At 55.7% G+C, this 15,496-nt stretch overlaps 5 protein-coding genes across 5 annotated transcripts; 2 read left to right on the top strand and 3 right to left on the bottom strand.

The window, feature by feature from the left end:
• Positions 1 to 849: 849 nt before the first annotated feature.
• ISF_01312 (hypothetical protein) lies at positions 850 to 2,349 on the top strand (the record flags this gene model as incomplete). The annotated part of the gene is made up of 1 exon (XM_018844919.1): positions 850 to 2,349. The coding sequence occupies one exon, from the start codon at positions 850 to 852 to the stop codon at positions 2,347 to 2,349; it is 1,500 nt and encodes a 499-aa protein (XP_018707685.1).
• A 1,621-nt stretch (positions 2,350 to 3,970) lies between these two features.
• Positions 3,971 to 5,451, top strand: ISF_01313 (ethanolaminephosphotransferase; the record flags this gene model as incomplete). Its single annotated transcript, XM_018844920.1, has 3 exons — positions 3,971 to 4,278; positions 4,444 to 4,586; positions 4,643 to 5,451. 3 exons carry the CDS (start codon positions 3,971 to 3,973, stop codon positions 5,449 to 5,451), a joined length of 1,260 nt encoding a protein of 419 aa, XP_018707686.1.
• A 749-nt stretch (positions 5,452 to 6,200) lies between these two features.
• On the bottom strand, positions 6,201 to 7,384 carry ISF_01314 (Yap1 redox domain protein; the record flags this gene model as incomplete). The annotated part of the gene is made up of 3 exons (XM_018844921.1): positions 6,201 to 6,744; positions 6,843 to 7,147; positions 7,223 to 7,384. The coding sequence occupies 3 exons, from the start codon at positions 7,382 to 7,384 to the stop codon at positions 6,201 to 6,203; spliced, it is 1,011 nt and encodes a 336-aa protein (XP_018707687.1).
• Positions 7,385 to 8,469: 1,085 nt separating this feature from the next.
• ISF_01315 (aspartyl-tRNA synthetase) lies at positions 8,470 to 10,307 on the bottom strand (the record flags this gene model as incomplete). Its single annotated transcript, XM_018844922.1, has 2 exons — positions 8,470 to 9,147; positions 9,219 to 10,307. The coding sequence occupies 2 exons, from the start codon at positions 10,305 to 10,307 to the stop codon at positions 8,470 to 8,472; spliced, it is 1,767 nt and encodes a 588-aa protein (XP_018707688.1).
• A 713-nt stretch (positions 10,308 to 11,020) lies between these two features.
• Positions 11,021 to 15,358, bottom strand: ISF_01316 (TORC1 growth control complex subunit Kog1; the record flags this gene model as incomplete). The annotated part of the gene is made up of 3 exons (XM_018844923.1): positions 11,021 to 11,231; positions 11,289 to 14,917; positions 14,972 to 15,358. The coding sequence occupies 3 exons, from the start codon at positions 15,356 to 15,358 to the stop codon at positions 11,021 to 11,023; spliced, it is 4,227 nt and encodes a 1,408-aa protein (XP_018707689.1).
• Positions 15,359 to 15,496: the final 138 nt, after the last annotated feature.

Raw genomic sequence — 15,496 nt, forward strand, 5'->3', positions numbered from 1 at the left:
GCTCCGGCATCATCAACCTACGTTATTGCCTCCCCGTGGCCGGAAAGCTCGCCTGATGCTGACGATGCAATAGATGCCCGACGACGACGAAGCCATTTCCCATTTCCTCATTCATTTCTCTCCTTATCTCTTTCATGCCATCTAGCGACCGGAGTCTTTCGCCACCTTTCATTCCCTTCTCTCCCCTCGAAGTTGATTCTCTTACTTTTTTTTTTTTTGGACACCGGCCGTCGTCACTCGCTCATCTTCATCCTCGCCTTGCGGTACACTTGAGATTTGGTTGCGCAATTTTTTTTTTTAAATTTTTGGATTCATGAGGTATGAATTTCTCTGTTTTTCTTCTGCCCTGATAGCTCGCGCTGGTTTCCTCTTTGAGGCTGGGGGAGGGGCTGCAAAGTCTCGAGGAAGGTGCGTTTGCTTCTTGCCTTCTAGCCCTAGGATCCGGCCGACGCGTCAACTGTACGCATAATTCCTTTGTTATGACAACCATCATCTTTGATCTGTTATTGAAGTCATGAATCCTCATTCTACGCTGCACTGATTCTTTGGCCATTCTTGGGTGCAATTTCTCGATACACTTTTCTTGGCCTTGGAGCTTGTGTTGGACATGATGCTCTTTTGGCGACCTCATACTTGTCTCCTCTACTAATTCAGACCTTCCCAGATCTCGTTCTTTTCCTTTTCCTTTGTTTCTTCCATCTGTTCGACATCTTCGACAAGTCATTTATTTGAGGAGCAAGAAATATACACACGCTTGAACAAAAACAAACAATATACCGGAGCAGAAAAAAAAAAGAGAAAAGTTTCAGGATGGAGAAGCCATCACTAACAGACAGCATCTCTCCTTCCATGACATGCGGCTCGTCGAACCCGCCGGTCCAGCCTACCTACACGACGGCCGGTACCATTTACAATCCAAGCTCGTCCCAGCCCTTGCAGCCTCCAACGAGACGAGGACGATCGCTCAAGTGGACGTCTGGCGGTGCATACTCCGACCTTTGTCTACTACCACGCTCCGTCGTTGCGTATCTTCAGACCAAAAACAACGACCGCAACTCCCCGTATTCTGCAGCACAGTATACGCCGCTGCAGCAAAACTACGACCGAGCGGCCAATCCCATCGGCAGGAACGGCTACTTGGATGACATGCGTTCCACCTGGACCGGTACGCCAAGCAGAGAGGTAGACGAGATTATGGGGTACAGTGCTAGCGACCGGGACCACGACGGAGATGACGAGGACGAGGACGAAGACGACGGCATGGACAGCATCATGATGAACATGCCTGTCAAGTCGCTTCACAATCTCGCCTCATATCCAAACCCCAACCAGAGGAAGGCTCGGAAGGTCCTCTTCCGTCCGTTGAAGCCGAGACTCAACTTGCAGCATACTTATAGTGCAAACGAGATGCCGAGCCAGCATTGGGACGCAAGACCAAGCCTTGATCCGGTGTATGATCGATATTGGGCCAAGCCGCGTCTGTCTAACTCAGACTCCGTGGCATCACAGCTGATGGCCAGAGCTGAACTGCAGGGCATCACCGAAAGGGGTCAGAGGGAGGGACAAAGCCCGCCACCCAAAAGCGAGAGCTCTGAGCAGAGCAGTGCCTGGCTTACGCACCTAGCCCTCGGTGCCCCGAGACCCTTGACGGCTGGACCGCCTGGACAGCGTCAATACCGAGCGTCGACGTTCAAGTCTACCTTTAAAGCCTTGAGCACTGATTCTAAGGCCGCAAAGCCGTTGGAAGAGGATGTCGGGTACGCCGTAACGGCACGAGTGCTGCAGCATGCTGGGATTGACGATGCCCAGGGCAAGCTCGCAGACTCGCTGTCTAGACAAGAGTCTGAGGCAAGCTTCTACACGCAGCTATTCCAAGGCAGCCAGATTCTGCCGGCAGGGTCGCCAAATGGGAGCTGCTACGGGACTGTGGGATCCCCTGACAAAGGCAAGCGACGATGTGACGCGGATGAGTTTGCAGGGTTGGATCCCGAGGCGGAAGGCCCTGAGTGGCGGGTACCGTCGCGGTGCGTTAGTATTCGATCTCGTACGAACCCCGAGTACCAGGCAGGTCTCGCGGCTTACATGGAAAGGGTGAATAGATGGTGGTATTCGGGCTGCGAGAGGCTTTGTGACGAAGAGGCGTTGGAGGCGGGAAGGGCTCAGGCATGGTGCGTGGGTGTAATTGGTGATGGGCGACAGGGACAGACCGGACGGAACAGGCACGCGCGGCTTGGGACTGAAGAAGCGAACAAGATGGATGCGGCAGAGCACGCCAAGCCGCTTCTCGAAATGGCTGTGGCGAACCTGGAGCGGAATTTTGAAGGGATGATGAAGAGCCGTGGGGGTTAGACAGTCGGTAGACAGTGGGTTGACAGTGGGCATGGGTAGTTAGTGGAATGGTGGGAAGAAGTGTAGTAGTGTAATGGGATGAGAGTGCAAGAGCTGAAATAAGCTGATACGAGTCTATTATCATTATTTTGCAATACTCGATGCCGAGGAAGTGAAGCCGTTTAAGTTTGTTTGGTTGGTGCTGCATGACAACAACAACAGGCCGGGGGCCAACAATAGGAAGCCACGCGAAAAGAATACAAGCCTAAAATTATCCAGGACAAGGCTAGTACAGTAGGTTATGGGGAGACGAAGGTTCTGGGAAAGGCGTAGGGCTAGGATAAGGTGGTGGCCAAGCAGAGGCTTGTTCGGTGGTCCGGGTCAGGGGAGGAGGATGGGCACTGGTAACATTGATGAGCCGAAGTCTGTAGCGCGATTTGAAGGAGGGCAGGCTAGGCCAAAGGGAGGAAGGGAAGGGATATTATCAAGACATGTGGCCACGGTGATGTGATGGTGATAATGCCGCGTTTGGGGGATGGTGTGGAAGGCGCGTGAGACGAGGGCACGCGATTTGGGGGATGCGTTGGCAAGCAAGCCACCCACGGTCCTGGGTTATGATGTTATAATAGAAGAGACCTGGTGAGAGCGTGCAGGGGGGACTTTTGGGGCTTTTGGTGTAAGATTGATGTACTGTATTTAAGTTACGATGCAGGTTCATATTCCAGCAGAGCAGCATGTGAAGCAGGTTTGTTGAGAGTAACGCGGATGGACGGAGCAACTGCAGCGGCCCTGTTTGATGAGCAGTGATGTGCAGTTTACTGAATTAATTGTGGAATGAATTAGTTATTGAATCGTGTTTACCCCCCTTGAAGTGCCCGGGGTCCCTCAACCCCTGATGTGAGCCGAAAGGGGGCGCCAACCGAGCGAAGGAAAAAAAAAAGGCCCGCTTAACAAGTTACTGGGCTTGATGGATGATGGATGGGGGGTCTCGTGCGCAATTCCCAAAGGCAGTAGGTGGGCTGACTGGGCTGGCTGAAAGGGGGTTTGTTGGATTTGAAGATTTTCTCTCTTTTTTTGTGTCTCGTGTTCCTTTTCCCTCTCCCTCTCCCTCTCCCTCTCCCTATCTCTCCATCATCTTTGGTCCTGACTTTTTTTGATGCAACTCGTGTGACGTTTCGTCTTACCAGTAGCTGCTAGGAGGTAACCATCTGGGTCGTTCAACGTGGGTCTCCTTGCTCTCTCCGTTTTCACCCTTCCTCCGACAACTGACCAAAAATACCAGGGCGCATTTTTCACACTCTCTTCTTCCCCTGGCATCGTTCGTCATCGCCATCCTCGGTTATCCCCGCCAACGGTCGCTTCTGTTTCACTCGACTGCCGTCTCTGTCGAGTCTCGAACTTTTTTTTCCCCCCTTCCAGTTCCATTTCTCTACTTGTTCTTTTTAATGCAAAAGCCTCGCCGGCTCTAATTCACTCCCCTCCGCGACGCGCGCGCAGAGCAAAGCCTCACCAGTCGTTCGCCCCGTTCCGGCCCCAACAAGAAAAAAGAGAAGAACTCGACAGCATCACGACCCAGAGCCTCGTCCTCCCACCATCATACACAATATAATATCAAGACCAGAAACGTCGACAACCGCCCGTCATGGTCTACATCCGTCACAGCGAGCTCCCGGCGCTCCGCGAGTACAAGTACTCTTCGGTCGACCGTTCGCTCGTCTCCAAGTACATCCTCAAGCCCTTTTACACAAACTTTGTCATCCACCTCTTCCCCATGACAATGGCCCCCAACATGATCACCCTCACCGGATTCGTCTTCGTCGTCGTCAACTTCCTCACCCTGCTCTGGTACAACCCGACCCTCGACCAGGATTGCCCGCCCTGGGTCTACTTTAGCTGGGCCATTGGCCTGTTCCTCTACCAGACTTTTGACGCTGTCGACGGCGCCCAAGCGTAAGTTTTTTGAGTCATCCCGCTTTGCTCAGCGCATCTTGCAATAGGTGCGCTTGTTTGTAACAGTGGCCTTTGTTTGCAAAGATGCGCGGGCTCCCTCAACCCATCTCGAGCGAAGCGATGAAGAAGGGAAAAAGAAGGAAGGAAAGACTAACAGGTGTATAGTCGTCGCACCAAGCAATCCGGTCCCCTCGGTGAACTCTTCGACCACGGCGTCGATGCTCTCAACACCTCTCTCGAAGTCCTCATCTTTGCCGCCTCCCAGAACATGGGTCAGGGTTGGAAGACGGTCGCCACCCTCTTTGCCTGTGCGCATGCCTCCCCGTCGCTCTCCCGCGCATCATTGATACTAACCCGCCTCCAGCCCTCCTCACCTTTTACGTTCAGACCTGGGACGAGTACCACACCAAGACCCTAACGCTGGGCATCGTCAACGGCCCCGTCGAGGGCGTCCTCATCCTCGTCCTCGTTTACGCCCTCACCGGCTTCCTCGGCGGCGCCCACGTCTGGCAGCAGAGTATGCTGCGCGCCTTTGGATTGCCCGATAACATGGGCATCCCCATGTCCATCTACAACCTTTCCTTTACCGAGTGGTACCTGGTCCAGGGTGCTGTCGTGCTTGTCTTCAACACGGTTGAGTCGTCGCTCAACGTCATCCGTGCTCGTCGCGCTCGTGGCGAGAAGTCGCGTGGTGCGCTCCTGGGTCTAGGCCCTATCTTCTCTGTCTGGTTCCTGGTCGTCTCGTATCTCAAGCTGCAGCCAGTCATCCTCCGCAACCACCTGGTGCCGTTTGCCATCTTTGTCGGCCTAATCAACGCCTATTCCGTCGGCCGCATGATCACCGCCCATCTCCTCAAGCAGGACTTCCCTTACTACAACGTCCTCGGCGCCCTGCTCATGATTGGCGTCGCCGACTCGATGGGTCCCATCCTCGCTGAGCGCGTCGGATTCGGCTGGCCCAGCGCCCTCGGCGATGGCCCGTACCAGATTGCCTACGTCTTCTTCATGCTTGGCACCGCCTTTGGCGTCTACGGCAGCTTTGTCGTCGACGTCATCGTCACCATCTGCGACTACCTCGACATTTGGTGCCTGACCATCAAGTATCACCACGTCGACAACGAGGCCACCAAGGCGCCCGAGCCCGCCTGGTCCAAGACGCAGAAGACGCACTAACGTACACGGCGAGAGCCGCAGGGAGGGGGTGGAAGTAGGAGCAAGACAGGATGTGTCTTTGTATTATGAGTGCATCGCGCGAGGGGTGGTTGCTGTCGATAATTTGGGTAAGGGGAGGAGGCTGGCATGGCATGGCTGTGCCTTGACTATCGCATTATACATTCTTCTTATCGCATAGTTCCCCATATATCGGGAGCCTTTGTAATGCCTTTTTTTTTCTGGCTGAAATTAGCATGGATTTGGTTGCTTTGGGAATTGGTTTGCATGGAAGCGATACAGGGAAAAGGAGACTACAGAAAGACAGGAGGAGGGAAGGACGAGTAAATGGGCGTTTTATCAGGATATGCCGGGCGTTGACGTTTTGATATAATTTATTGTAAAAAATGACTGCTCTGTTTTATCCAGCCTCCTGAGGATCGGTCATTTGTATAATACTTGTTATTCTAGACCTTATGTGAGTGTTGATGTGTGCAAATGTGTGCGTGCTCGTGCAGGTGTGATGTAAATGGTTTATTCGTCATCATCAGTCTGCTTAAAATATCAAATACATCGCAACCCAAGCCTAGCCTATCAATGTAATTTCCGCCAATACCTTTTTCAAACGACCGTTTTTATATACGTGATACGCCATTGGTTCGCCAGATCCAATCCAAAAAAGCAATATATTCCTGCTCAAATATCCTTTCGAAATCCCAGAAAGCTAAACAAGCGAAAATTCAAGCTCCCCCTCTTCTCAATCAATCCGCGCTCTACAGCAAGTCGTCCGACCCGCCGGCCACGCTCTGCTCAATGGCCGCCAGGATGGCCGCCTCGGGGAACACGGGCCCCTGGCCGTCGCACCGGGCCGCGCTACGAAGCCGCTCGGCGACGCCGCCGACGTCGACCAGCCCGCGGCGGAAGAGCTCGTGCGAGACGATGTAGTCCCACGTGGCGCCGGCGGCGAACAGGCGGGCGCCGTCGTCGCCGACGACGACGCGGTGCGAGGGCGGCTGGTCGGCAGAGCCGTGCCCACGGAGGACGTTGGAGTAAAAGTCGGTCGGGTGGTACTCGGCCGGGCCGGTGGTCGTCGCGATCGGCGGTGAGGCGGAGGACTGGTGGTGATGTGATTGTTGGTGTTGGTTGGGGAGGCTGGAGGTGGCGCGGAGGATCTCGTTTTCGGTGGACATCTTGGCGAGGTCCCGTCGCAGCTGCTCGTTTTCGACGGATGCTTGCTGCTGGGCGGCCTCGAGCCCGGCAAGCTTGGTCTCGAGGTCCTTGACGTGTCGCTCTTTGCGCTCGCGGAACGCTCGTTGCCTGGTGCGTATGATTAGAATTTCGTCTTGGTTAGCGCCGAACCGCGCTGCCGAGGGCGAGCACCGTCGCACTCGCCCTTGACAGAATATTGAACTTACGCAGCTCGGTTTTGGGCCTTGCGCCGCGACTGCGCGGGCGTCAGCTCCTCATCATCCGAGTTTGCCCTTGCGCCCTGCCCGTCGTCTGGGCTGTGCTGCTTCTGCTGGTGTTGTTGATGGTCGGGCAGCACGTGTATGCCGTGCGGCTGCTGCTGGGCTACTGAGGCGAACGCGCCGGCGGCCGGGTTCGGAGGGGTGGGCGGCCCGGGAAAGGCGCCGTGCAGGTTCCCCGGCGTCAAGCCCGTCGAGCCGTAGTCGTAGCCGGAAAAGTCGTCGCCGGCGAGGGCGGTGGCGTCAAACCCTTCCTAGAGTCCTCTTAGGTTAGTCGTCGGGTCAAAAGACGGGAAAGGCGGCGCACAAAACGGGCCAAGGGATCGTACGGGCGGTGATGTGTGTCCCCCAAAGTCCTCGGAGCCGGCAGATGCGGAGTGCGAGGGCGTTAGGGGTTGCATCGGGCCCAGGAAACCGTATACCTGCTGTCCGTTGGCGGTAGCGGCGGCGCCGGCAGATGCGCCATACTGATACTGGGAGGAGAAGTCCATCGGTTTTGAGTGAGGGGGCGGTTCGCGTGATGTGTGTTGGTGTGGTTGTTTGCGGTTGTTGAGTCTGTCCAGGAGCAAGGTTCGGACGGGGGCTCTTATACAAGTTATCCCGTCGTACGATGAGGATAGAATCAATAGGCAGCAAGAAGCTAGCTCGCGAAATCGATGGAAAGCTAGAGACGGCCCATGATTCCTTTGGGGACGATGAGGATGGGCTGAAGTTAGTTAGACGGTGTGATGATAAATGATGTTCGGGCAAAAAGAAGGGGAATGACGGATCGCTTGGTGATTGGAAGCTGAAAGAGGGGCACTCTTTCTCTTTTCGATGGGCGAAAGAAACCCGGCAGCGGGGTCGCCGAGCCGTTGAGACTAACTGCCTAAATAACTAACTACCAGTACTAAAGTAAAAACTAAGAAATAATAAGCAAGGCTCAAGGCACAGCCCTTTGACTTAACATTCTAGGTAGGATTGGCGTTGTTGTCTTACTATGTACGTGTACTAAAAAAACTCGGCAAATATTGGTAAGAGATTATAAGGGTTTGGAAATCGAGATGGACTTGCCGGATGGGTCAGCAAGGAAGGTAAAATTAGATACATACCCCATGCGCGCCAAGAGATGAATAGACATGGGTCGATTGGATAAAATGCCTCGCGATGAAAAAGATGACGAGGGGAGGGAAGGGAAGGGACGGACGGATAGATAGATATCTTGGACGTTGATCAAGACTCGTGGGATGACAAAGCCCTGCGCCACCCGACACCCGGCACCCGAAGCATATACATAGCTACACGGAACCAGGGTTCAGCCTTTCAAGATGATCGAGAGACACGGGTCAGACTATGGAGTAGTTATTTAGTCTACTAGGTAGTTTGCGCTATCCGTACCGTGCAGCCAGTCAGTCCACCCGATTAGCACTGCTGACTCCGAGATTCCCGGCTGGTAAAGAATGACGGATGAGCCGAGCCTGGCCGCGGCTCTAGAGGCATCAGTTGGTAACACATCGTGGCCTGAATCTTGTCTGCATTCCTTTACTATAATCTAGGCTATGCTACCCCCTCTCCCTTGACAAGTATCGAACCCGTTTTACGGCGTCAGGCGCTTCGGCGTGCGCGGGTAGTAGCTGCACAGGTGCACGCTCGGCAGGTTCAGGTACCACGCCACCACCCTGTCCAGGCCGATGCCGCCACCACCATGCGGCGGCACGCCCGCGCTCCTGAACACGTCCACGTACTCCTTGATGCCCGGGCTGTCCGGGTCGACGCCCTTCTTGCGGATGCGCGCCGCCAGCACCTCCGGGTCGTGGATGCGCTGCCCGCCCGACAGGATCTCCTGCCCGCGCATGAAGAAGTCGTACGCGTTGGTCACCCGCGGGTCCGCCGGGTCCTCCAGCGCGTAGAAGGGGCGCGCGCCCTCGGGGAACTTGTCCAGCACGTAAAAGTCCGTCTTGTACTTGGCGCGGATCAGCGCGCCCAGCGCCTTCTCCTGCGGCGTCGACATGTCCTCCGAGTCGGACGCGTCGCGGTACTCGGCGGGGCCCTCGGCGCGCAGCAGCGCCTGGCCCTCGGCGAAGGTGAGGCGTACCTCCTGGCCAGGAGCCGGCAGGAGGAACTCCTCGGACGGGTAGACGGTGCGGATGAGCGCGATCTGCTCGGCGCAGCGCTCGCGGAGGCCGCGGAAGATGTGCAGCAGCGTGCGCTCGAGCATGTCGCGGACCTCGGTGTAGTCTTCTTCGATTTCCATTTCCAAATCAAGACCGGTAAACTGCAAGTTGTCAGAAAAATTAAGGGACTTTCAAGAGTGAAGAGCTGCGGGGAATTGGGGAAGCAACATACCTCGGTCATGTGGCGCGGGGTGTTGGAGTTTTCGGCGCGGAACACGGGGCCGATGCAGTACACGCGCTTGCGGCCGCCGGCAATTTCAATCTGCTTGTAGAACTGCGGTGACTGCGCCAGGAATGCCTGGCGGTCAAAGTACGGCAAGCCGAACACGTTGGAGCCGCCCTCGGACGCCGCGCCGATCAGGCACGGCGGCTCGAACTGGTTGAACCCCTGCGCGTCCAGGTACTCGGCGAACAGCTTGCGCGTCGCGACGCGCACGTCCGCGATGGCCTGCTGCACCGGCGACCGCTTGTGCATCGCCGGGTTGCTCAGGTGCGTCGCCATGGACGCGCCCGGCAGCGCCGCGCCCGGCTCCAACGACGCCGCCTCGACGGCCTTGGTGGCCGCCTCGACGCCGGCATCAGTAGAAGGCTCCTCGTCGTCAAAGTTGGCCACGGGCCGGCCCGAGACGGCCAGGCCCATGCCCAGCACCTCGGGCCCGCGCGACACCACGTAGCACTTGGTGATGTGCAGCTCAAACTCGGACACGCGCACGCTCTTGACCGGCTCCAGCGGCCGCTCCACGCGGCCCTCGACCAGCACGAAGCTCTCCAGGCTGACCGCGCCGATCCACTTGACCATCTGCTTGCTGACCGGCGTGCCCTCCGCGGACGCGGCCACGACGCCCTGGATCGCCCAGTCGCGCTCCTCGCGCAGCTCCACAAAGGCCATCTTGGCGCCCTGCATGCGCGAGTTCTGCACCCACGCACGCAGCTTGATCGTCTTGCCGAGGAGCGAGGCGTCGACGTCCTTGAGGTGCGCGCGCGCGCTGTCGACCTTGGTCGTCGGCGTCACGGGGCCGTAGCTGTCCTTGGCCAGGTCCTCGGCGCTGCCGGCGGCGGCCTTGGCGGCGGCCTGGCTGGCCTGGTGCTCGGCGGCGCGGCGCGCCTTTTCGGCCTCCTTCTTGGCCTTGGCCTCGGCCTTCTTCAGCGCCTTCTTCGAGGGGCCGGCCTCGCCGACGTCCTCGCCACCGGGGGCGGCCGGAGTAGCGGCGGCAGGCTGCTCGACAGGCTTGGTAGCCTCAGGGGCAGGAGCGTCAGCCATGCTTAGGTGTTGTGTATGGTATCGACAGTATCGAGAAATTCGTTTGACGTGGGCTGCCTGGAGGCGGGGTAGGTCGTATGCTCGGCTCGGGTTGGTGTCGATTCGCCGACGAACGAAGTCCGGCCAATCACAAGGTATCAGACAAGGCCAATGATTTTTTCTACCGTCAGTCAAGGCAAAAGCCTGGATGCTGACAAGAACGGTATTTAAGGTAAACGACAGACGCGATGGTGTGAGGAGGTGCAAAAAAGGAGTCATAAAATCTGGTGGCATTTTTTACCCCGCCAACCCACCACCAGCGTCATCTTCAAGGTGAGTGGGGCCTTGGTGACTTGGATATGTTTTGGCTCTTCGGCCTGACTCTATAGCAAGCCGGTTTCGGGCTCATCACAAAACAAATCAATGGGAAATACACAATACGTTTATAGTATATTCGACGCTGTAATTAGCACCGCTTCCATTGCGGCATTATTCCTCTTCAGTAACCAATTACGCAAGCTATGCCATGGCCAGCTCATGATACACCTATATATGTCCTGCCAAACGCCATCCATCTCGTTACTCAAAATTGGTAAAGGCGCAAGTTGAATCATATAAAAACCAAGAAAACAACACGCTGAGAAACTTCACATATGTAGTAGTGAAAAAAGGAAGCCAAAGTACGCCGCCTTCGCTGAAACACCTCACATGATGATTTTGCCAAACCTCATCCCTCACGACAACGCGTCACCCTTTTCACAGGTAAACAAGTTGATGTGGTGGTCACCTCGTGCTGCGCATCCCAGAATTGGACGGTGCGGATGGAATGCCGTCGCAGAAATGGGCGAACTGCGGTTCTGCTGCAGAAAGCTCGAGTACGGCTCCATCCGCGAGAGCTCTGCTCCGTCGAGGCTGAAGACTTTGACGGAATGTGTCGAGGTGCCGCTGTACAGGTTAGCATTAGTAGCTTCAATAGTAATGGGCAAGCAATGGTATACTCACACTGCAAAGACAGGCAAGTGCTCATGTGTGCTGGCTGTGCGAAGCGTGTCCCGTGTCGTCTGGAACGACCGTAGAGCCTTGTCCATTCGGATATCCCAAATCTTGACTTTGCCATTGCGGCTGGCACTCATCAGCTCGCGTTGGCCCCCTCGCTGCATGTGGACAGCCTTGATCCATTGGCGGTCCGTCTCGTCCTTCCACTTGCGGACCATCGATTCTTGCGGTCTCAGGCGCGTGTCAAACACACGAACCGCTCCGTCCCCGAAGCCCGCGACAAATATATCACCAGTCATTTGATCCGACGTCAATGAGGTAACGCACGACCCAGAACGCGCGGGAATATCCATGACACATGTTTCGCTTGCGGCATACCACACACGAATGACACGCACATCTCCCGCTACGAGTACTCGGCCCTTGACCTGTTGCCAGTCAAACACCATGCCCGAGTTGACGTTGCTCGGTACCATGTGCGTCAATGCACGCCATGATGTGGCCAGTTCAATTTCTTTGTCGGAGTCGTAGTTGCGATAAATTCGAATGACGCCATCCGAGGATCCCGTCAGCAGCATTGCCTGGTCGTCTTCATTGATAAACCTCATGTCGCTGACCCTCGATCCCTCTGGATTACCGTTTGAGAACTTGCTCAGTCTGCCCTGTCGTTTCCAATCCCACACCATGACGGTGTTGCCATCATCGGAGACGGCCAGATGGTCCTCATATTGGTGGAATGTCATCTTAGCGGGTTGCGCCCCATTGTTCACCATGCCGAGCTGGTTGTTCCAGCGATGGCTTCCCGCAAACTGCTTGAGCGGTTGTGTTTCACGCAGGGTCGTCTCATTCCGCTGTCTTCTCCACAGCCTTTCGTTGTAGTCTGTGCTACCAGGCTCATCCGCTTCGCTGTTCTTCATCTGAGGTTCTCGGAAGTATTCAGTTGACCAGTCCAGAAATTTGCTGACTAGAGGCAGAGTCGTGTTCTCCGTCAGATCTCTTTCCTTAAATTCACCGGAAACAGGTTCACGCGCTGTGTGGTAAGTAGCCGGAACCCCGGAAGTGTCATTTTGCTCAGGCGGTGCAGAAGCTTGATCAGGGGGGGGGGCGGCACCAGGGGATCGCGGTGGAGCCACCGAAGTAACAGAACCAGAAGGCGTGGTAGGTCGAGACTTATCCTCAGTACCAACAAGCGATTGGAAAAGGAGGCTTGCGGTACGTCGAAGGAGGCCGGGTGACGGTAGAGGAGCCGTGACTGGTGCACCATTCCCACTCATGAGACTTCTTCGCTGATGAGCAGTGGCCGCACTCTTAAAGGTGGCACGGTTCGCTCTCCTCTGAATATCTCGCATCGCGGAATGGGCCTTCTCACCAAGGGTTGAGCTGAGGAGGGCTTTGTGCATGTAGTCGATGATTATGGTAGCCGAGCGCTGGACCTCTGGGTGGGGGTCGACGCTCAAGATCAAAGCGTGCTTCCAGCAAGCCATGTAGACACTATTATGGGCAAGACCGTGGGCCGTAGGCTTGATTGTTCCATCTTTGTTGCGATTCTCAGGGCGTGCATAGTGCAGTCCCATCTTGTGTTCGTGTCCATCATCCTGGGGAGGCGAGACCAGGTAGTCCTTTTCTTCCTGGAGCTGCTCATACGCCGTAACCAGGAACTTGTTCTCGTAACGAACGATAAAGTGTGATAAGAAAACTAGAAACTCTTTGCGGACCATTGGGCTGCCATCCGTTCCCATGTCGAGAATAGTCCAAGCAATCGACTCCTCAATCTTTGCCACCTCGTCGGTCAGATCTGGGATACCGAGGAAGGTCGTCATGGCGTGAACGACGGATGCGCGCACTTCACAGCAAGGATCCTTGGTGAGGCATGCTAATGTCACGTAGGCATTTTCCCTGATGCCGCGCCACTTGGCCTCTGGAAGGTCTTGCCAGAGCTGACTGATGCACAAGCACGCCCACTGCCTCAAGAGGTGATTCTCCTGATTCTGGATATGCGTCAAGCAGTAAGTCATAATGTCAGTCTGGTTGCAGATCATCTGACCATTCTGGTAATCCTTGCACAGCATAGCAAGTATAAAGGCGCACATGGCTTTGTGCTCATCCCCATCAACAACGGGCAGTGCCTCGGTAGGCTTGAGAATTTGCGCAAAATAGACATAGCCATTGTCTTTTGCCAAATCCTGTTGGCAGCTGATATCGACAGCGATGAGTCGAGCCCAAATAAACACCATGACAGGCTTCAGTTCCACTGCTGCTGATTGAAGAAGCTTCAACACATATGGAAAGATGCCGATGCTGAGGGCAAGTTGCACCGACCACGGGCCCAAGTCAAGAAACCTTCCAAGCAGGATCAGGGCACGCACTCTGTGCTGCTGGCTCAACAGCACCTGCAAAACCACGGGTAATTGATCTGGTGGTTTTTGAGCGACTGCGTCTCCGCGGGTCAGGTAGACCTCGAATGCGGTCAATTGCTCTGTGAAAAAGGTGGAGTTTTGGTACTCATACTCGACGCCATCGGATTCCTTCCTCTCGAGCATAGGCAGCTGCGCGAGCGCCATGTCCACGGCCAGATCCCAGGTTGCCCAGAGAGGATGCTGGTGCGTGTCGGGAAGCTGAGGGTACGACTGGGGGTGACAGCCATAGACCATCATGATTCGCTGAGCGAGTAGAAAGTTGCGAAACAGGGCAGCCACCATAAGGTCCTGACGAAAAAACTTTCGAAATAGATCACGCGGAAGCGTAGTCCAGGCAATGCTATCCGTAATCGCAGTAAAAATCCAGTTGAGCTCGCCAAGGGGGGTTCTACGTTCTTGTAGACGGCCCGGGAGCTTTTTGGCGCGTTCGGGAGTCAATTTTGTCTGGAGAGGATTCTGTAAAACGAAGAACCACAGCGCCATCTCTATGGGAGTGGTGAGACAAGCGGTAAACAGATCGGCGGGGAGGAGAGGGTTGGTCGGGAGGTTCTCCTTGGCGGCGCAAGCAGCAAGGTGGATGTAGGGACGGAAAGCCGTCTTTTCGTAGTGAGGGTCGCGTTGAGCTGACTCCTTTTCTTCATCCTCATGCTTCTCTACAAATCTATGGTAGTTATTGAGAATGTTGCCAGCTTCGGAGCAGTCCCACACGAAAATGGTAGGGGCTTGCAGCCACTGTTGAAGGTCGTATAGCGATACCGGGATATACTGCGTATAGGTCTTGTTAAAAACCCAAATCTCGCCGGACGCTGTGGGCTTGGGCACGCCGTGGCCGTTGTAATGAAGCAAGACGCGCTCGTCCTTGGCGTTCCGTCGCAGGGAGACACAGAACTTCTTAGTCTCTTCAACGGACGGGTCCAGGTACTGCTTGTAGCGAGCTCTAATAGCCAGCGTCTCGTACTGGGACTGAAGGCCCTTGCCGATGTTCTCCAATGCCTTTTGAGCCGGCGGCACAGTCGGGTCGGTCCATGCCTCGAGCTTGGCGCCGGGATTCGTCTTGAGCTGGTCGGGTGGCTCAACGCCAATGTTTAGGCAGACAGCAAGAGCTGCGGAAACTGTTTTTAGGCGATCTCTTTGGCGCCAATCGTGGAGCTCGGATTGGAGGGCCTTGGGCTTGCCGGTCGTTTCGTGCCGCTTATCGGTAAAATACATGCACCAATTCTAATGCGGTCAGCTTAACACAGGCGTTGCGATGGTTCGCCGGCGCAGACATACAGTTGCAAGCTGCGTTATGATATGCTCTGATTGATAATGATCTTCGAAGCCATGTCTAGCCCCCCATGTGGCTATTTCTTCATCACCAGGGTCGGAGTCGTCTTGCTCCTGAGGCCTGGCGTAGTCGCTCTTGGAGCGAACGAGCATGGGTTTGTTTGGGCGTTGCGGACGTTGCCCACCCAGATCGTCTCTGGGCTCAACGCTGGAGGAGAGGCCATTTTTACGGCCAGGTGCACTAGAGGGACGATGATTGTCGTCATCGGGGCTGTGGTTGCGGGAGTGGTCTTGCGACTTGAACCTCGACGGCTCGCCGTTGATGCTAGCGGGATTGCTACCGTGGCTGTGGCCGTTGGGGGCCAAGCCGTTGGTTCCGTCTCGCAGTGCCATGCTTTCTCGTAAAGACGAGCGCGACGTGGGACGGCGGCTTCTGTGCGTCTAAAGATGATGTGAGGTCGGGCGGTGGGTTGATGAAGAGAGAGTGCGCTCTCGCGCCTGCGGCTTCGGTGATGGCGGTGCCACCCGCAA

The sequence above is a fragment of the Cordyceps fumosorosea genome (assembly GCF_001636725.1).
Source record: "Cordyceps fumosorosea ARSEF 2679 chromosome Unknown scaffold_2, whole genome shotgun sequence".
Lineage (NCBI taxonomy): Eukaryota > Fungi > Ascomycota > Sordariomycetes > Hypocreales > Cordycipitaceae > Cordyceps > Cordyceps fumosorosea.